The following is a 21,821-nucleotide window of genomic DNA, read 5'->3' on the forward strand; positions in this document are numbered from 1 at the left end:
AATTAACTCCAACTTTCAATGCTCATTGAGTGAAGCTCCAAAATAGAGGAACCATTTTGAAAGAGGATTAAAAAGAGAACATGGCTGATTAGCAATCTGCTGGCTCACTGTCTCTAGAGTCGAACTTGCCTTTCACTCTCTCCAACTAATGCTTCTCCTATTCCTTCCAACATTTTGTTTTGGTTCTTTTGACTCTAAGTTCTTTTTTTTTCCCACCAACATTTCTACTTTTTCTTTTCTATGGAACAGAAGAGCATTAGGATAGAGGTTGACTAATGGAAGCATAAAACTAACTGAAAGAGGTAAAATATTAACAAAATCCCATATATTTGACCAAACCTGGTGAATACAGAGGAAAAGATCACTAACCTGAGGTTCCAGTGACTGTACTGCTGTTGCTTTGTGGTCTCTCTAAGTCAATCTGCAATTCATCAGATTCATTCTCATCGATGAAAACTTTCTCTTGATCTTTTTCTGTTCGTTGAAAAATTGCCATAGTTTCTCTGACAGCACTTTTAGAAACATAGCCACAAGCCAGGCCTATCTCTTGCTCTAGAGTTGTTCGTGTAAGGTAGCTGGAGTCAATTAGCCTAAGATCACAGTACTTCATGGACCTTAATATAAAAATTGAAATATGCCACAAATAACCAAACAAATTCTTAAAGTCCCACGCTGTTAAAATCAAATTCACATCAATAAAATATGCATGAGGGTTTATAAAAAAAGGCCTTTTATAGTCCTAAATAAAGAAATTGAAATTAGCTTGTTTTAAACCACCTCATCCAGAGCACAATATAGGAAAATGCACCCTATTTTAAATACAGGTCGACCTTCTATAATCCAGCACCACTGGGACCTGAGGAGTGCCGGATTAGTGAAAATGTCGAATTACAGAAGGATCACATTAAGCAACAGCTAACCGCCTGATCATACCTTTAAAATATCAAAGGATTCAAAGGTTCATTTAATGTCAGAGAAATGTATACAATATACATCCTGAAATGCATTTTCTTCGCAACCATCTATGAAAACAGAGGAGTGCCCCAAAGAACGAACAACAGTTAAATGTTAGAACCCCTAAGTTCCCCCACCCGCTCCCCTCCCTCCCCCATGTAAAGCGGCAGCAAGCAACAAAAAATAAAGCGCACCCACTACCAGCACTCAAGCATGAGCTAAGCGATAGCAAAGACACAGATAGACTTGCAATTAACCACCACCGCCCAGGGATTCAGCGCTGGGCACTTCCCTCTTAGTTACTGAGAGAACCCTCGTTAGTTTCTTTTCCTCTGCTTAGTAATTTGCTTAAATTCAGCAGGTGACCACATCTGATCTGAGATCATAGGCAGAAGAGAACGGAGTGCCGGCCTGGCAACGCTGGAGGGCGTGCGCGACTGCTGGCAGGCGGGCGAGAACGTGGACTGACTCAACACGCACCAGCTCCCCTGCCGCTGGCAGGAAAGATGGGCCGGTGCGCCTCACGCAAATGATATTAATAATTGCAGGAAAACAAGCAGGAATCGCCTGTCTGTGCTTACAAGAGCACGCCAGCACGTGAACAGATCTAGCGCAACCAAAACAATGCGCAGCAGACTGGTACGGTGGCCCGGAAAATTTGAAATTACGGTTGCGTGGGAAGTTTGGAATCAGTGCGGATTATCGAAGGAACCGGATTACAGGTAGTTGGATTATAGAAGGTCGACCTGTACTATGATGTTATCAGCTTTTTAAAAATTACTTACCGTGGAAATGATTCCCCAAGTGGATCTTTACCAGTTAAAATAACAATACATGGGAGACCTTCCAAATCCTGATACGTAAGTGGGTTCCAATCGTCCTGCTCACATCCTCTCCATCCCTACAAGTCAAGGCAATAGGGAATTCAGGAGAAATTTCTAAACCCAAAAATTAACTACCATAATGAGATAAAAACAACTACACAAAGATTTAAAGAAGAATGGAAAAGAAGGGTGTGCTGATGGAGTTATTTAGGATTGGTGGAAGATTATTTGTATGCAACACAAACAAAACCTTGTAACATCTGGGACAAGTAGCTCATTTCTGGAGTTAAAAGATTATGCTACTGTAACTCATTAGTTTTACAATTAAAAGCACCCATCCTGTAAGCTCCATGTGGTAGAGCACTGAACTTATTTATTTCATTTATTCTGAACTTTCTTCTGCTCTCTATTATTCTTTAATCTTGTCCAGATTCAACGCACTGTTGTAATGAGTTAATCTGTATGAAGGTATGCAAGACAAGTTTTTCACTGTACCTCAGTACATGTGACAATAATAATAAACAAATAATAAGCCAAATATAAATATCTATCGTCATTTCACTATTTCTTCTAACTTGCATGAACAGGCTGAATCAAAAACAAAATGCAAATGATTGCCTGCGCAGTTAATACCGATAATTTGGAGAACCTGCTGATTCTGAGCAGACAATTCATGAATACAAAATTAATTTGGCTATATATGTAAGATTCAAACAAGAGTGAATTTGTGCTGACATTAGGAAGGTCACCAGTGCTTTATAAAATCTCAACATTACATCTTTATTTTTGTAGTCTAGTCCACTTGAAATAAATTCTAACATTACATTTGCCCCCCTCACCACAGGCTCAACTTGCAAATTAACCTTTAGGGAATCCCATACAGGGACTCAAGTCCCTTTGTACTTCAGTTTTTTGTATTTTCTCTCCATTTTTAAAATAGTTAACTCCTTCATTTCTTCTACCAAAGTGCTTGACCATACACCTGCTGAGACTATTCCTTCTGCCATTACTTTGCCCATTCCCCATATCTATCTAAGTCCTTCTGTAGCCTCCTTACTTCTCCAAAGCTACCTGTCCCTCCACCTATCTTCATATTGTCTCAAACTTTGCAACAAAGCTATCAATTTTATCACCAAATCATTGACATATGATGTAAATAGAGGCAGTCCAAACACAGAATCCTCTGGAACATCACTAGTCACTGGCAGCCAGCCAGAAAAGGCTCCCTTTATTCCCACTCTTTGCCTCCTGCCAATCAGCCAATGCTCTATCCATGCTTGTATCTCTCCTGGGCTAGCTATTATAGGCTAGCTTACTTTCATATTCCATCTTTACCTTCTTAATAACATTTTAGTTGTCTTCTGTTGGTTTTTAAAAGCTTCTAAACCCACTATTTTTTCTTTGCTCTATTATATGCCCTCTCTTTGGCTTTTATGTTGCCTTTGAATTCTCTTGCTAGCCAAGAGAATTCTGCAATCTTGCCTTTACAATTTTCTTCCTCTTTGGGATGTATGTATCCTCTGCCTTCCAAATTGCTTCTGGAAATTCCAGCCATTGCTGCTCTGCCATCAGCCCTGCCAGTGTCCTTTTCCAATTAATTCTGGCCAACTCCTCCCTCAAGCCTCTGTAATTCCCTTTACTCCACTGTAATACTGATTCATCTGACTTTAGCTTCTTCTCAAATTTCAGGGTGAATTTGATCATATTATGATCATTTTCCCATTAATGTCCTTTTACCCCAAGCTCTCTAATCAATTCTGATTCATCACTCAACACCCAATCCAGAATAGCTGATCTTCTTTTGAGCTCAATCACGAGTTGCTCTAAAAAGCCATCTTGTTAGCACGTTAGATAATCTCCCTCCTGTAATCTAGGACCAGCCTGATTTTCTCAATCTACCTGCATATTGAAGTTCCCCATGATTATTGTAACATTATCCTTTTGACATGCATTTTCTATCTCCCATTGTAATTTGTAGGCCACATCTTTATTACTCTTTGGGGATCTATATATAACTCCCATCAGGGTCTTTTTTCCCTAAGCAGTTCCTAACCTCTATCTACAACACTTCAACATCTTCCAACCCTATGTCTAATGATTTGATTTCATTTTTTTTTACCAACAGAGCAATGCTGCCCCTTCTGTCTTCTTGCCTATCTTTTTGATACAATGTGTATCATTGGACATTAAGCTCCCACCTCTAATCTTTCAGCCATGATTCAGTGATGCCTACAACATCATACCTGCCAATCTGTAACTGTGCTGCAAGTTCATCTACCTTATTCTGTATACTGCACACATTCAAATACAACACCTGCAGTCTGTACTTTTTTCCAAAGAAACTGCCTGTCCTGCTGAATTCCTCCAGCATTTTGTGTGCATTGCTCAGATTTCCAGCATCTGGAGATTTTCTCTTGCTTGTGACCTTCAGTCTGTATTCACCCTTTTCGCTTTTGTCCACCTTTTACGTTGCAGCTCATCCTGATGACTGCAATTGTGCCCTATCAATATTTCTGTGGTATATAAAGTTCATTTCCTTTCCACATTCAAAATTAAAGAGACGTTCCTACCTTCATTCGTGTAACAAAGTGCTTGGCAACACTGAGTTCCCCAGCAGGGTTGCCCAGAAGTACTTCAAAGCGATACTGCAGGCCGAGCTTATCTCGAACATCCTGAAGTCGCTCCTTGGCAAGTATTGCCAGCTGCACTGATGGGACTCTTATCAAAAGCATATGTCCACGGCCAAGTTCATCTTTCCCTGGACAACTGATCAAGTCATCCATAATACTCAGAGTCTCAGGTGTAGTGTGTTCTCTCAGCAAATTCATTGATGTTACAGCCATCATGGCTTCAGAATACTGCTGAATCAGCAGGTAGCATCGGATCACCATACTGTGCAATCGGGGATACCTGCAGAGGCACAGTCACAGTTCTCACCAATGTCATCAGATTCCTTAAGTGTATTCCAATTTCATAGCGTTACAGAATTTTAACAACACAAGAGGCCATTCTACTCATTGGGCAAGCCATGATGGGAAGGCTTTAGGAACACTCTTTCATTGTTTCCTCCATCCACCTGGTAATCTCCTGCTGGGATGAAATTCAAGAGCAGAATTCCTATTTTGGGAGTTGGGTATCGTTCACATGAACTTGGTGCCCTGTTCAGAAGAATCAACTGTGGGTAATTAGGGATACCAGTTTGCTTATCTTGCCTGGAATTTGAAGGATTTCACAAGAAGTAATCTTTCAAATTCCAGGCTGTTCCTTTCCAAGTGCCTTGAAATGCTAGTTGTAGTATTTGAGCCTCAAGAAACAAACCTGTGAGCAGGAATCGCTGTTACCTGTGAGAACATCAGTTTATGCTAGGTTAATTCAGACATGGAGAATTGTGCCTGTTTCTATGCATATAGATAAAGGACAAGATAGTAACAAGCTAACATGATAAATAATGTTTTTCAGAACCACGATTCTCAATTCTGTGTAAGTTCAGTCGGACCATATTCATGCCTGAAATGCAATGGTATTGGCAAGCAAGTTCCAAGCCATTATTTAATCAAATGCCTTTTGTAAACAAGATAAAATTTATTGCCCACTCCAAATACCCTGAAAATTTTTATTTAACTACATAACACATGGTTGACATGATAACAATGCAATAGCCACACAGGAGAGAGTGCAGAGGAGATTCACCAAGATGTTATCTGGAATGGCAAACTTTAGTTCTGCAGAGATAAGCTGGGCTTGTTTTTCCAAAGAAAAAGGAGTGACCTGATAGAAGTATGTAAGATGTTGAAAGACATAGATAGGGCTGATAGGGATATCTAAAACAAGAAGAAATAAGTCTAAGGTGAGAGGTAAGAGTTTTAAAAGGGACCTGAGAGGTAAACTTTTTTTTAAACCCACAGGCTGGCTGATGTCTGAATTGAATTGCCAGAGGGGGAGATAGAATCAGATATAATAATTATGCTTAACAGGCACTTAGAAAAACACTTAATTAGACAAGGCATCGTGCCTTCACTTTGCAAGACACTAGCAGTATGCTGGAAGTTCAAGAGTGTCAGGGGCAGAAGTGAGTGAAGTTGCCATTACAAGGGAAGAGGAGCTTGGAAACCTGAGAAGACAGAAGGTAGATAAATCACCTGAACCAGATGGTTTTCACCCCAGGGTTCTGGTAGCTGAAGGATTGTGGAGGCATTAGTAATGATCTTTCAAGAATCAATAGATTCTGGCATGGTTGCGCAGGACTGGAAAATTGCAAATGTCTCTCCACTCTTTAAGAAAGGAGAAAGGCAAAAGAAAGGAAATTATAGGCTAGTTGGTCTGACCTCAATTGTTGGGAAAATGTTAGGGTCGATTATTAAGGATGAAGTCTCAGTGTACTTGGAGGCACGTAGTAAAGAATGCCATAGTTAGCATAATTTCCTTAAGAGAAAATCTTGCCTGACAAATCTGTTGGAATTCTTTGAATAATTAATAAGCAGGATAGACAAAGGAGAATCAGTTTATGTCGTGTACTTGGATTTTCAGAAGGCCCTTGACAACATGCCACACATGAGGCTGCTCAACAAGTTAAGAGCCCATGGTACTACAGGAGAGATACAAGAATGGATAGAGCATTGATTGATTGGCAAGAGGCAAACAGTGGAAACAAAGGGAGCCTTTTCTGGTTGGCTGCCAGTGACGAGTGGTATTCCACAGAGGTCTGTGTTAATGTAGATTCTTCTCAATTTTTATGTCAATGCCTTGGATGACAGAAATGGTGTGTTTAGGTATGATACAAAGATAGGTGGAGAGGCAGGTAATGTAGAGAGGCTGCAGAAGGACATAGATTAGGAGAATGGGCAAAGAAGTGGCAGATGGAATATAGTAACGGGAAGTTTACGGTAATGCATTTGGGTAAAAGAAATAAAAGCATAAATTATTTTCTAAATAGAGAAAAAATTCAAAAATCTTCTGCCAGATTCTCTAAAAGTTAATTTGCAGGTTTATAGTTTTACATTTATGGTGGGAGATTGGGAGAATTTCCATAATTTTGCTTATGAAGATATTTAACTTTGGAAACATCATTGCTATTTGTTAGCATTTGTTTCAAGAGGACTAGAGTATCCTTGATGCACTGCTGAGACTTTATAAGGCACTGGCGAGGCCTCACTTGAAGTATTGTGCGCAGGTTTGGGTCCCTTATCTAAGAAAGGATATGCTGACATTGAAGAGCATTCAAAGGATGTTTACGAAAATGATTCCGGGATTGAAAGGTTTGTCATTTATTATTTGAGTATTTGATGACTCCGGGCCTGTACTCACTAGAATTCAGAAGAATGAGAGGGGATCTCATTGAAACCTATCAAATGTTGAAAAGCCTCGACAAAGTGGATGCAGAGAGTATGATAAGTGAGTCGAGGACCAGAGGGCACAGCCTCAGAATAGACGGACATCCATTTAGAACGGAGATGGGGAGAAATTCCTTTAGCCAGAGTGTAGTGAATCTGTGGAATTCATTGCTACAGGCAGCTTTGGAGGCCAAGTTATTGGGTGTATTTAAGGCAGAAGTTAATAGGTTCTTGATTCGTCAGGGTGTGAGGGGTCACGGGGAGAAGGCAGGAGATTGGGGCTGAAAGGGAAATCAATCCACTATGATGAAACAGTGCAGTAGAATCAATGAGCTGAATAGCCTAATTCTGCTCCAATATCTTATGTTCTGAAGATACAGTCCTAATGCAGACAAATGGGATTAGTGCAGTTGGGCAAAAAAGTGTGTACACAGTGGGCAAATGATTTGTTTCTATGTGTTGGCCTCAATGATTCAATGAATTGGTCATAGCCAGGAATGACAGATAGATGATTTTGCCACAAACTATCAGACCTATTAAATATAATTTTAGCACTTTCCATGAAAGCTCATCCAGTGCCATATGACTGGCTACCATATATGCGTATACCTTTCTCAAGAGTAAAGGGGGCAGATTAATTTATTATGAAGAAACACCAAGAAAAAAAACACTATTTACCTTTCCATCAAAGTATTCACCATTCTTTCAAAAGCCTCATCACATCTTAGAATTGGACTTGTAATGCCCCATTGTAAAGATTTTCTATAATCGGACAAACCAAAGTACACCAACTCCTCACTGCTGAGCTCCTCCTGACAGAAGGGGATAACACAATAGAATTATAGTGAGGAAACAGTCTCAAATGTGAATAGATTTGTTGAAATTATAAAAATTACAATCTATAGGAAGCTTTTGACACTGCAAAATGCAAGGTGAACAACTGTCCCACCTCTTGCATGAAAAATGTATCAAAAAAATCCACTGAAATTCCCAAGCTTCACAAGTGAAGGGTGAGTGTTGGAAACATTGTCAAACCAAAAGCAGATTTGAAACGTGCTATGAATTAAAGACAGCCTCCACTTGTTTTCTCACTCTTGTTCTCTTGTGTGCACACACACCCTGACAATTTCACAGAAACACAATGTCACTGACCAGAAATAAAAACAGAATCTCACATAATCTGACACTGACAACATAAATTATATTAACCTAAGAGAATATTACTGGAATGAACTTGAGGTTTACTGCCTGACTGATTTTAATAGTGTTCTTGGTTGCAGAAAGTTGGCAAGACTTATTGGAATGTAAACACTTAAAATTTAGGAAATAAACAATATAATATGAGGAAGTAGCCAACTGTTCCTTCTGTTAAGATGGAGCAGTGCTAACCATCTGCTATGTTTTGCAGGAATTGTACGTGTGGTCTCTGGCACAAAAGAAAGTTTGGAAATTAATTCAAACATAACCAAGCATGACTAACTGATAAAAATTGGATGACGATCTGTTGAGCAGTCCAAGGCAGAATTATGCTTACATATAACAATCTACTCAATAGTAAACAAATAAATCCTACAGAAGCAAAAAAAGACTGCTGATGCTGGAAATCTGAAATAAAAACAGAAAATTCTGGAAATATTCGGAAGTTCAGGGACCGTCTATAGAGGGAGAAGCAGTCAGTTTTTCAAGTAGGTGACCCTTCACCAGACTGGGAAAAGTGAGGAAACAGGTTCTACTTCTGCAGTTCTGATGAAAGCCCATTACCCTGAAATGTTAACTGTTACTCACTCCACAGAAACTGCCTGACCTGCACCATATCACAGCCTGGCTTCATCTTTACCTATATTAATCCATTAGCCTCTTAAGATACACTTGGTCAGCTGAAACAAGAAAAAAAGTGCTGGAAATCAGTGATAAAATAGGAAATTATGTGAAAGAGTAATTTCCTTAAGGGGGCTGGGCATATTTTCTTAGAGCACTTCTGAGCTCCTGGCAGCCACAGTTTTCAATAACTTAATGCATCTACTGTAGATTTATTGTTTTTGCACATTACTGTAAAATTGTTATTGGCAGATGTAGAATTTTAATGCAGTCTTGTTGTACAGCGAGGACAAACTATATTAAACCAATTAAAATTTCTAGTAATCTATTTTAAAGGCTCATGTACAATACAAAATAAACTAGATAATATTTGTCTCTCAGAATCAGCCAAAGAGTTGTAAAGTATTAAAATTTTAAATATGTGTAACTGATGTCACCAACAACATCTAAAAATTTTCAGGATTACAAAGACAGACTTTATTTCTATTCTTCCACTGCTTTGTTATTTCACCATTTATAGTTTTACATTTATGGTGGGAGATTGGGAGAATTTCCATAATTTTGCTTATGAAGATATTTAACTTTGGAAACATCATTGCTATTTGTTAGGAGTCAAAAATCTACCCTTATATTTTATAAATAGTGACTGCTTTGAAGCACACAATTCAAAAACTAAACAATCCCTTGCACTGCGGACCAGTTTAATATTAACCCGGGGGGGGGTGTTCAGGTAGGGTTAAACTCACCTCAACATGTCTTTTGCAGTTAGGGTTGCCAACCTTCTCACTCCCAAATAAGGAACAAAAGTAGCAGTCAAATCCCAGGACACTTTACCCCTGGGAAGACTACCACGACTATGAAGCCTTGCGCGGGCACCTGTGTGCACATGCGCGTACGTGCCGAATTTTTCCCCACAAATCGGTTTTGCCTTCATCTTCCCGACTATACTGTACATACATTATTTCTACTTTATATAGGCTGTGTATTTATCATATCATTCCTGCTTTTACTATATGTTAGTGTTATTTATTTTCGGTTATATGTGTTATTTGGTACGATTAGTTAGGTTATTTTTTGGGTCTGGGAACGCACAAAAATTTTTCCCATATAAATTAATGGTAATTGTTTCTTCGCTTCACGCCGTTTCGGCACGAAAGGTTTCATAGGAACACTGTACCTTAGCGGGGGAAATACGGGACAAACCAATTTAGCCCAATATATGGGATGTCCTGGCATATACGGAATAGTTGGCAACCCTATGTTCAAGTTCAACAGCGCGTGACAGGGAATGAGGAAAGGTGCAGCTGACTCATATCGTTTTCTCACGGCCTGTTAGCACATGCTTTGCGGCCCAGTGGTTGGGGACCACTGCCTTATGTGAATTTGAAATCTGATTCTCTCTACTGACTGCAAATTTCATCTCAATTTTTTTGCCAATATTTTCATCTCTGCATTGATTTGACCTAAACATATTTGTACAGCAAAGTTATACTACTTCTCAAACAGCAAATGCACATTCAAATACTGCAAAAATTCTTGGAAAATAAGTATTTAATCTAAACTTACAGGGTTGCTGGAGAGTATCCAGTGTACTTCATTGTATGAGCAAACACGGGACTGTTGTGTCTGTAGAGTGAAAGGAAACGAGCTGACCTGCAACATAAGTAAGTTGCAAGCCTCAAGTGCCTCACGTGAATTAATAAACTTATCTGACAGACTCTGGCTGGATTCCCAATGAGTTGTGGAACCTGAAACAAGACTGAGGGAAAAAAGGTTATATTAAAACTCAAAATATTTCATTTACAGCAAAGATGGAATATAATAATTCATGGTTCAAAGTGAATTTATTCTCATGGTTACACATATGTCACCATACACAATCCTGAGATTCATTTTCTTCAGGTTATACTTGCATACTCACATACTTGTAGCATATTTCAGAAAATACAGAACATTTCAAAATACTTCACTAACATATATAGAGTTCCTTTAAAATCTAGTAATGCAGACAGACAGTAGCCAATTTCAATGAGTTAGGTCCATAATCAAAAATGAAATAGATAGTGATGTTAGTCAAAAAGCAGATAAAGCACTGTGTGAGTCCCCAGTGAATCTCTGAATTGTGCCAAGGAATGCTTCATGCCCACCTAGGAGTGCAGGAAAACTGGGTTTAACACCTGATTCAAAAGATGGCATATCTGAAAGGAATGCAGTCCAGGTTAGAATGGACACTTTAAAGTAGTGATTGACCCAACACTGCCTGACCCAGGGAACAAGAGGGATATCACTAAATCAAAATAAACAGTTTTAAAATATGCTTTATTTAATTATCAAAATAAAAGAACTTTTTAATACTTTCAGTGTTGATAATGAACAGTGGAAGTGGTGAATACTACAGATGTCAAAACAGATAATAGGGAGAATCCTTAAACTAACTCTCTTGGGTCTTCTTCAACAGAACAAGCTGTAAATGGGTAGCACATTGAAACACAACTGACAGCTTTGCAATCATATTTATGTCTTCCCAAAATGACAGGGGGATAAAAACTGCTACAGATAGTAGTCCTTTAGCTGAAAGGAGCAAATGAGACAGATGCTTTTTGTTCTCATTTGGGGTGAGGTCAGGTTAACAATGAAAAATTCTCAAACCTGGCCCAGTATCAGTGACAGTAGATCCAGGGATTCCAATTGGAATATTTTACTGACATTTGCAGCATCTGATTTAATCTTCATTATGATTGCCATGCTTCCAATTCCTGGGAAAACCTAGCAGCTGGAGAAAGGCTAAAATGGCTTTAAGAAAACGTGAAGTGTTTTTGAGGCACAAAGATGGGCAGGGGGAGCTGGAATGCTTCCTGTAGTCCTACAACCATTATCTCATTCCTGAGAATTAAGGATTCACTGAACAGGATCCGAGTCATTCCCTCCAGGAGATTTGGAAATGGGTTGACACCCCTAGGTCATAGACCCTTCTCTAGCACACTACTCTGGAATCCTCCCCATCTCACTGAAGACCAGGCATATTAATAGTTGAACCTCAGGAGGGAGTCTGTTAGGGAAAAAAACCTGCTCATAACGTGCACCTTTTAACAAGAGTGAGACATGACGAGAATGATTTCCAGGCCAAATTATACAACTCCAGAAACAAACCAGGCACTTACAGTTCCAAATCACACTTGTGCCACTTACATATTTCCAAACTGGCTTGCATACAAAATTATCTCATTCCCCTTCCTTTCGTGGTGTACCAGCCAAAGTGCACCCCCACCCCACTACTGACCCAGTGATCTCCCAACCCTTCAAAGGCTATTATCCTCTAATATTACCATCCCTCCCCACCAGCAATCAGCATCTCATTTGTTAGTCCTGACGAAGGGTCTCGGCCTGAAACGTCGACTGCACCTCTTCCTAGAGATGCTGCCTGGCCTGCTGCGTTCACCAGCAACTTTGATGTGTGTTGCTTGAATTTCCAGCATCTGCAGAATTCCTGTTGTTTGCGATCTCATTCATCCTGGTTCCCCAACTACTACTTGTAGATCCTCTTAACTTCAACAGCAGGTCCCTGGCTTTCACCCCAAACCCCTTTGTGATATCTGAATACCTTCTTACCTCAAGGCATCTGTTCCTAGGAACCATCAGTCCTGCTTCCCATCACTGATTTATTCATTCTTCTTTCATGCTCAGCTTTAGCACAGTGTGGAAAGGAAAGCAGCATCTGATGCATTGGCTGGTCCTGAACTGAACTGTTAGATCACGTGCCCACAATCAAAATGACCATGGTTCAGTCTCCGATTACAGATTAATCTGCCTAATTCCAGACCCATTTACTATTTTAACAATCTAAAACCATATGTAGCATATTGATATGTCACTGAGCAAAGAAACATTTATATTTTATGAGCACTGAATGCATAGCAATATCTTGCGGTTTTCTAAGTTCTATCATCAGCAAAATTAGCCAGTCAGTAGGTATTCACATTAGTAGAACAAGGGGAAATAATGAGCAACACACACAAAGTTGGAACATCTACGGTGTGCCTGGAGACCCGGGATCCTTGCGATCTCCAGGCACAGAGCTCGGAAAAAGCAACGTAACGGAATTTTAACATCGTAATCCAGCGAATTGTTTGCTATCTCTCTTGCTCCTTGGAAAATGGAATGGAGTCACCTCCTTCCCCCTTATTAGGAGAGAGAGCCTGCAGCTTGTCGAATTATCGGCTGAACAATGTAGTCTTTGGGGTAACTGCAAGTCTGTGTCTTTGCTATTGTTTTGCTCACGCTTGAGTGCTGGTAGCGGGTGTGCTTTATTTTTGCTGGTGAGGGGAGGGGGATTGTTGCTTGCTGCCGCCTACGTGCGGGAGGAGGGAGCTGGGGGGAGGGTGTCTTTGGGTTCTAACATTTAACTGTCATTCATTCTTTGGGGCACTCCTCTGTTTTCGTAGATGGTTGCGAAGAAAAAGCATTTCAGGATGTATTTTGTATACATTTCTCTGACATTAAATGAACCTTTGAAATGCTAGAGGAACTCAGCAGGTCAGGCAGCACCTATGGAAATGAATAAAGAGTCAATGTTTTGGGCCAAGGCCCTTCTTCAGGACTGGGAAGTAAGAGAGAAGATGCCAGAATAAAATGGGCGGGGGGGGGAGGGGGAGGAAGACAAGCTAGAAGGTGATATGTGAGGCCTGGAAGGTGAGAAAGGTAAAAAGGCTGGAGAAGGAGGAATCACAGAGGAGAGGAAAGTGGACCATGGGAGAAAGGGAAGAAGGAGTGGCATCAAAGGGAGGTGATAGGCAGGTGAGATGTAAAACTAAGAGGCCAGAATGGGGGAGGGAGGAGGTAAAATAAATATTGGAAAGAGAAATCTATGCTTATGCCATCAGGTTGAAGGCTAGCTAGACAGAATATAAGGTGCTGCTCCTCCAACCTTAAAGTGGCCACATCACGGCAAAAGACAAGGCCATGGACCGACATGTTGGAACAGGAATGGCAATAGGAATTAAAATGGTTAACTTGAAATTCCACTTTTGGTGACTAGAGCGGAATTGCTTGACAAACAGGTCCCCCAGTTTACATCGGGTCACACCAATGTAGAGGAGGCCGCATTGGAAGCACCGGAAACAATAGACAACTTGAAATATTCGCAGGTGAAGTGTTGCCTCACCTGAAAGGACTGTTTGGAGCCATGATGGAAGTGAAGGAGGCGGTGAATGGGTAGGTGTAGCGTTTCTGCCCCTTACAGGGTTATGTGCTAGGTGAGAGATGAGTGGGGAGGGATGAATAGAAAAGGGAATCACGTTGGGAGTAATCCCAGTGGAAAGCAGAGAGTGGGGAGGAGGTAAAGATGTGTTTAGTGGAAGGCTCCCTTTGGAGATTGCAGACGTTGCAGAGATTGATGTGTTGGATGCGGAGGTTCATGGGGTGTTAGGTAAGGACAAGAGGAACTCTATCACTGTTAAGGCGGTGGGAAGATGGGGTGAACACAGATGTCTGGGAAATGGAGATGCAGGTGAGAGCAGCGTCAACTGTGGAGGAAGGGAAATCCTGTTCTTTGAATGACAGGACATCTCTGTTGTCCTGCAAATGAAAGCCTCATCCTGGGATCAGAGGTGGTGGTGGTGGTGAAGGAATTGAGAAAAGGGAATAGCATTTTTACAGGAGATGGGAGGGAGGGGCAGGCAAGAGGTACAGTCAAGATAGCCGCGGGAATCGATAGGTTTATAAAAGATATTGGTAAACATTTTGTCACAACTTTACTAATTTTTATCACTTGGAATAATCCCAATTCACAGGTCAAGTGTTAGAAATTCACATCGTCTCTCTGGGGCACAGGATATTAAACCATTTCCGAAGGGAAACAACAGATAGTTCAATGAAACACAAAGCTATAAAGACAGTTAAGATAAAACTACTTCCTTGTTCGTCCAGGTAGGCATCAAGCGCGGAGCACCAAAAAGGTTATTAGGTAAGGAGGAATACATAAAATCAAATGGCAGCCATTATATTTCATCAAAGCAAAGTTACTAGCCACAACCTCATATCAACAGTGACTAAAAATTCTGAAATTCCATGAGATGCAAAGAAGAGAAAATGGAAATAAGATTGCAAAAATGAAATACAAACTTACCTAGTAAGATCAACATGGGAATTGTCATGAATAAGAACAAAGAGTGTGTATGGATTCTGTTTGATCTTTTTCATGAAAGCCTCAAACTTGTTCTGAAAGTCATGGTCTAGCCGGATAATATATTTCTCAGCCCTTTGATCAGCTATATTATTTTCCTCAAGACCCAGATCTACAAGAACTCCTGCATAAAAATCAAAGTGTTCTATTAATATGTTATAAATGCAATTTTTCTGTGCCTGACACATTTGCCAAGCATCAGAAATATACGTTGAAGCAATAAATATCTTTGAAAAATGGGAAAATAATAATTTCTCTGGAGCATATTCTTAATTATCTTACTTTTATTTATTTTTGAATGTAACATTCCAATAATATTATAATAACGCAAACACAAGGAAATCTGCAGATGCTGGAACTTCAAACAACAGATAAAAGTTACTGGTGAACGCAGCAGGCCAGGCAGCATCTCTAGGAAGAGGGACAGTCGACGTTTTGGGCCGAGATCCTTCATCAGGACTAACTGAAAGAAGAGCTAGTAAGAGATTTGAAAGTGGGAGGGGGAGGGGGAGATCTGAAATGATAGGAGAAGACAGGAGGGGGAGGGATGGAGCCAAAAGCTGGACAGTTGATTGGAAAAAGGGATATGAGAGGACCATGGGACAGGAGGCCTAGGTAGAAAGAAAAGGGGGAGGGGGGAAGCTCAGAGGATGGGCAAGGGATATAGTGAGGGGTACAGAGGGAGAAAAAGGAGAGAGAGAAAAAGAATGTGTGTATATATAAATAAATAATGGATGGGGTACAAGGGGGAGGTGGGGCATTAGCAGAAGCCTGAGAAGTCAATGTTCATGCCATCAGGTTGGAGGCTACCCGGACGGAATATAAGGTGTTGTTCCTCCAACCTGAGTGTGGCTTCATCTTTACAGTAGAGGAAGCTGTGGACAGACACACCAGAATGGGAATGGGACGTGGAATTAAAATGTGTGGCCACTAGGAGATCCTGCTTTCTCTGGCGGACAGAGCATAGGTGTTCAGCGAGACGATCTCCCAATCTGCGTTGGGTCTCGCCAATATATAGAAGGCCGCATCGGGAGCACCGGACGCAGTACATCATCGCAGCCGACTCACAGGTGAAGTGTCGTCTCACCTGGAAGGACTGTCTGGGGCCCTGAATGGTGGTAAGGGAGGAAGTGTAAGGGTATGTGTAGCACTTGTTCCACTTACAAGAATAAGTGTCAGGAGGGAGATCAGTGGGATAAGTTTATTCATCCATTATTGTTTGTGTCACAGGTTGTTAGCCTTGTAGATTAGATCATCCGGTCCACAGTGTTCCAATCTCAGTTTTACAAACTGAACAAAAACAATATAATTAATTTATATTTTTACAGACACGTGTTTTCTGTAGCCAGTGAGAAATAGCTTTGTTGTAGGATGAAACCAGATCCTCCATCATACCCTCTCGAACATATGCCTGAGGTCATCCCCAGTGGTAGTAAATAAGGAGAGACAAAACAAGATATATGTCATAATACTGCATTTGTAGCCTCCAACAAAATTAATACAAGACTCTTCTGGTGAACTGCTTTGTGGAAAAATTGGTAGAAGAAGAATAGCAGATTTCGATTTACATATTATCAGATCTGTCAATGAAATTAGTTGAACCCACATTTGTTTGATTTCCCTTTGTGACAGAAATCAAACAACCCAGTTCTTCATTTCTAAATAATGAAATAACTTTAATAAAAGTAATTACTAGTAACTATCACATAAGATTAAGTAAAGTTTCTTTTTTTAAAAAAAGAACTTTTTGCACACCATTTACCATGCACTTTTCTGATAAACTAAGTAGCTGCTTTATTTGCCTACCTGAATGTTGAATACGTTGCAAAGTCTGGTGGAAAAGAACTTCTGATGGAGGAACTAAAATGGTGAAGTCAACTTTTGCAAAGCGCCCCAGATCTAGGTTTTGCATTCCGGAGTCCGCTATAGCACAAACCTGAGACAGCAGCTTGCGAGCAACAGTGAGTTGAGGCGAATGGATCTGGAACACTTCAGTATATGAATCTGTGAAATAAGAACAAAGCAAATCCTATTGCTAAAATCCCACCAATCTAATCAAATCTCGTAACCTTTGCACATCAATTGTTGATAGTGAAATGTAGCATTGCGTACAGTTATTCTTTTCAATAATATCCCCAGATTTGCTCATCTTTAAGGTATACTTCAATCATCTTGCTCACACCATATACATTTTTTGTACTCTAAATAAGAGAGTTGATTTATCATTTGAATAAAACCAAGTATTCTAGTTTATCCCATTGGTATAAGACTCTTGAGCAGACCTCCTGTAGAATAAAGATGAACCATTGATCTCTCAATCTACCTCATCTTGGTCCTTGTATCTTTATAGTCTACCTGCACTGGATTTTGCTGCAACTGGCTATGTTAAGCTACAATCCTTCATAGTAAGCCAGCCTGAGGTCTATGATGTTACATCTAGAAAAGAAGTTTACCTTTTTAAAAAAAATGGAGATAACAAAAAGGTCACATTTTATCTCACTGGGCAATGAAACCATGGCACCAATGTGACTCCACCATATTAAAGCATTGCAGACATTAGAATTTTGAAAATACTGTAGCAAACTGCCCATGTAGTAAGGCTGTGCAATAAACTACATGCATGTATCTGGGGACTGTTGTATATTAAATGCTCATTACATGTATTCTTCATATATAAATGATAATAATAAGCATTTATATTTTTGTAATCAAATAATCCAAACTATTAAATTTTCTGAAGATTAACAGCAAAAGAATTTTCAACAAAAAAAAACTTAACAGTTGTTCGTGATAATGCCAAACTGATCCCTTCTTTGGTAAACTCCACGTTGTAAATAGTTATAACTGTATAGCAATAGTTATAACTCATTCAACTAATGAAGAGCACTTATGAGCTATAGCCAAAGTCTTTAAGTGAATACTATATACCACCATGCAATAAGAATCTACCAATAACCACAGATTTCGATGCCTTACCAACAGCTTGCTTTGATGTCACTGCTGCAGCCTCATCAGACGGAATATATTCAGAAACATTTCCATTGAATGGAATAGCAACATTATTGTTTCTATTTTGCTGAAATTTATCCAGGAATTTGTCTAAATTATCTCCTGAGAAAGACAGAGCTCATTTCATTAAGAGAGAAAGTATAAAGAAAAACAGGAAAACATATTGGAAAAGTGTTAGTACAAACAATACAAGTACTAAAGCTTCAAAGTATACCCAGTACCATCTAGACCACATTATAAATATAGATGAATGAATAAAGATTTTCTGGTTAAATTATTTATATTTGACAAATTATTTCTAACTTTATGAATAAAAGGCACTTTCTTGCTGTTGAAAATTATTCAATAAACTTAATGTCCCAATACTATTCCCACAGTGACTGACTGAGATCCCAGGCTTAAATTATTCCACTTTATTGTGACAGAATTTTGCAAGCCTCATATCTCCAACTTGAGCCTCTTAGTGTCCCCAGAGTCAAGAAGATCTTAATAATCTCCCTCAAGCAGAGTAGAATTTCACTTCCACATTATTCTGTGGTATTGTTACTCCTGGACAAGACTTGGATTAATCCAAGTGCTTTGGGGATTTATAACATCAACTCACCAATTCTGCATCGCTATGGCAAAGACTGTTTACATATTTATCATCTGACATGTACAAGTTGTACAATCTGATCCTACTATTTGAAAATCATGATAGGATGGCATTGTGGTATGGTGGCTGGTGCTGTTGCACAACTCCAGTGGCCAGGTTTCAGCTTGGCCTAAAGTGCTAAACAGAGACTGCACATATTGCAAGTTCACACTGTTACAGTGTGGTGTTCCAGATCTTCTCTCATATTCCAGTAACTTCAGGCTGCTCAAGTCAAGTCGTTTATTGTCATTTAACTATATACATGTATGTAATGTACATAGCGACATTTCTCCAGACTTGGGTGTAAAGCACAGTAGTACACCATAAGACAAAGGAGTAGAAGTCGGCCATTCGGCCCATTGAGTCTGCTCCGCCATTTTATCATGAGCTGATCCGTTCTCCCATTTAGTCCCACTCCCCCGCCTTCTCACCATAACCTTTGATACCCTGGCTACTCAGATATCTATCAATCTCTGCCTTAAATACACCCAATGACTTGGCCTCCACTGATGCCCCTGGCAACAAATTCCACAAATTCACCACCCTCTGGATAAAAAATTTTCTTCGTATCTGTTCTGAATGGGTGCCCTTCAATCCTTAAATCATGCCCTCTCGTACTAGCTCCCCCACCATGGGAAACAATTTTGCCATATCCACTCTGTCCATGCGTTATGTGTTATGTACACCTAACACATGATAACTTGACACACATGATAATTTGTCCCTATAAATTAACCCTATTGTAGGTGCACGGCGGGAGCATGGGGAATGGGTTGGGTGTGAAGTTGTCAATGGGCATGTGAGAGGAAATAGGTTTCAGGGAAGTAAGTTGGGGAACAGAATTGATGGAATGCTCCACCAGTTGGTATTATTTAATGAACAAATAGGCTCCTTCTATCTTGCAAGGGAATATGAGTAATTTCCCTATCAATATTTGGGCATATTACCAAAGATGACCAATTAGAAATCATTGGAAAGACAGCACAAGCGCAATAGCTGGTGGAAGGATTATCAGGTTATTTTTCCAGTTCTGAACCCCAGAGATATGCCAGAGGAAAACTATTCTGCATTCCCTTAGAATATTGCCATGAGATATTGAACTGAAACATTGGAAAAGTAAACAAACCAAGAATATTCCAATATATTTTTTAAGGAGAATCTTAATATGATTTTAGGTATAATTTTCAAAACATATTAAACCATTAAAGAAAGAATTTCATTGGTACGGATTTAAAAAAAAGCTCCCCATCTAAATCCTGCTGCATTTTGATCATGCCAATGAAGCAAAAATGACAGCTCACTCTCAATCTTTTAGGAACCCTGAGCAATATACTGCCAGAGTTAAACAACATGGAAATCTTTTGTATAGATTCTATCAATAGAACATTGGCACAAATGAATATAGTTCTCAAATGGGACTGTGCCATTAAATCCACGAGAGAAGGTTAAAGAAACTCATTGTTAAACACCAGCAGGAAATTCAGCTTCATCCTCCTTGCCTCATATCAGGGGTTCCCAACCTTTTTTATGCCACGGAACAATACCGTTAAGTAAGGGGTCCGTGGGCCCCAGGTTAGGAACCCCTGCATCAGATGCTGAGAAATAAATTCAAAGAAAATTCCTATGCTGTTATTTTGATCATTTTTAAAGGATGTTTTGGGAAAGGGGCAAATTTACCCTAAAAAAAATTCAAGTTACAACTGCCACTGAAGGCAACCTGTAGCCTGCCTACACATTCTGCGTGTCAAGTATATTATTTTGTCAAAGAAAAAGTTTCCTTCATCACCTTCATTCTAATCTTCATAAACTTAACGAGGGCTATTAACAAGGAGGGAGGAGAAGATGGCGACGCGCCTGTGTGTGCGCAGCTCTCCGGTGAAAAATGATATCGTATTTGTTAAATAGGGGCCGTGGACAACTCTGGTTTGATGGAGAATGGACGTGAAAGCACAGAGGAACATCTGGAGAAATTTCTCAAACGTCCGTTCGCTGCTGTCGTTAGTGTGTGGTCAGGAATCTTTCGCAGGGTAGGCTTCAAAATCCCTGGCCTTGCCTGCTTTTGGCGACCGAGAAGGAGGTTGAATCGTTCGGAGAGTGATGGCGCTCAGTACTCGGTGTTGGAGAGCTGATCAGAGCTCGAAGTTTTCGGATGACTCAGAGTCGGATTGTGGACGGCATGGCAGGGATATTTTTTTCTTCCTTCTCCCATCTGCATGAGATGTGGGACATTTGAGAAACTTTGAACTTTACTGTGCTCACGGACTTCTTCATCAAGTTATGGTATTGTTACTTTGTTTGTAACTATATGTTATAATTATGTGGCTTTGTCAGTTTTTTCAGTCCTGGTTTGTCCTGTGTTTTGTGATATCACACCAGAGGAAATAATGTATCATTTCTTAATGCATGCATTACTAATTGACAATAAAAGAGGACTACGTGTCTTCATAATCATATTATCGCGTCATCACAGTTTCCAGAACAGCTTTGCCATTAATGCATATCAACAACTACAGAAAACCACCGTAACATTGACTTGGCCATTGCCTAGACATGCATTTATCAGGTAATGGGCACAGTTTTCAGAAGTATACAACTAAATCTATTTAGTATGACAGCAAGGTGCCAATTTGATACAGTCTTTCAGTTTCTATCTCTTCGGGATGATTTTTTAAAAAAACATCCCGAAGAGATATCCCGATGATTTCATCCCGATGATTTTTTTAAAAAACATCCCGAATAGTCAAGTGATTGCCCTTCATGATCTGTTGCCATCCCCACAACAAATACTTCATTCCTAGGTTTTGTACTGCACACCATAAGTGAATTTTAAAAATTACTTTATAATCAGCATAGAGTCAGTTACCATTTGAAGTCTCAGTCCAAAATATTCTTGCCAAATCTGATCAGACCAGAGCAAGTTGTGTTCAGCCAAAACAAGCAAGTTTAGCATATCTTATTTGCTCCTACATATGAGTGTTATCATGAATTAAACTCTTGGCAAATTTCCATGAATGCCTTGTATAACTGGTTGACTGCTGACAGCCAGGATATTTTCAAGCCTATATGATCAC

General features: G+C 39.8%; 1 protein-coding gene across 8 annotated transcripts in view; it reads right to left on the minus strand.

Moving 5' to 3' along the window:
• The window catches only part of greb1l (GREB1 like retinoic acid receptor coactivator), a 293,936-nt gene that overhangs the window by 64,872 nt on the left and 207,243 nt on the right, over positions 1-21,821 (minus strand). For all 8 annotated transcript variants that reach the window (XM_063062702.1, XM_063062729.1, XM_063062718.1 and 5 more), the window contains 8 exons: positions 18,084-18,218; positions 16,914-17,111; positions 15,051-15,231; positions 10,493-10,685; positions 7,787-7,920; positions 4,349-4,688; positions 1,740-1,855; positions 370-614 (listed from right to left, as the gene is read on the minus strand). In XM_063062702.1, the coding sequence (XP_062918772.1) occupies positions 370-614; positions 1,740-1,855; positions 4,349-4,688; positions 7,787-7,920; positions 10,493-10,685; positions 15,051-15,231; positions 16,914-17,111; positions 18,084-18,218 (1,542 nt within the window). The remainder of the gene's footprint in view (positions 1-369; positions 615-1,739; positions 1,856-4,348; positions 4,689-7,786; positions 7,921-10,492; positions 10,686-15,050; positions 15,232-16,913; positions 17,112-18,083; positions 18,219-21,821) is intronic.

This window comes from Mobula hypostoma, chromosome 1 (genome assembly GCF_963921235.1).
Source record: "Mobula hypostoma chromosome 1, sMobHyp1.1, whole genome shotgun sequence".
NCBI classification, from domain to species: domain Eukaryota; kingdom Metazoa; phylum Chordata; class Chondrichthyes; order Myliobatiformes; family Myliobatidae; genus Mobula; species Mobula hypostoma.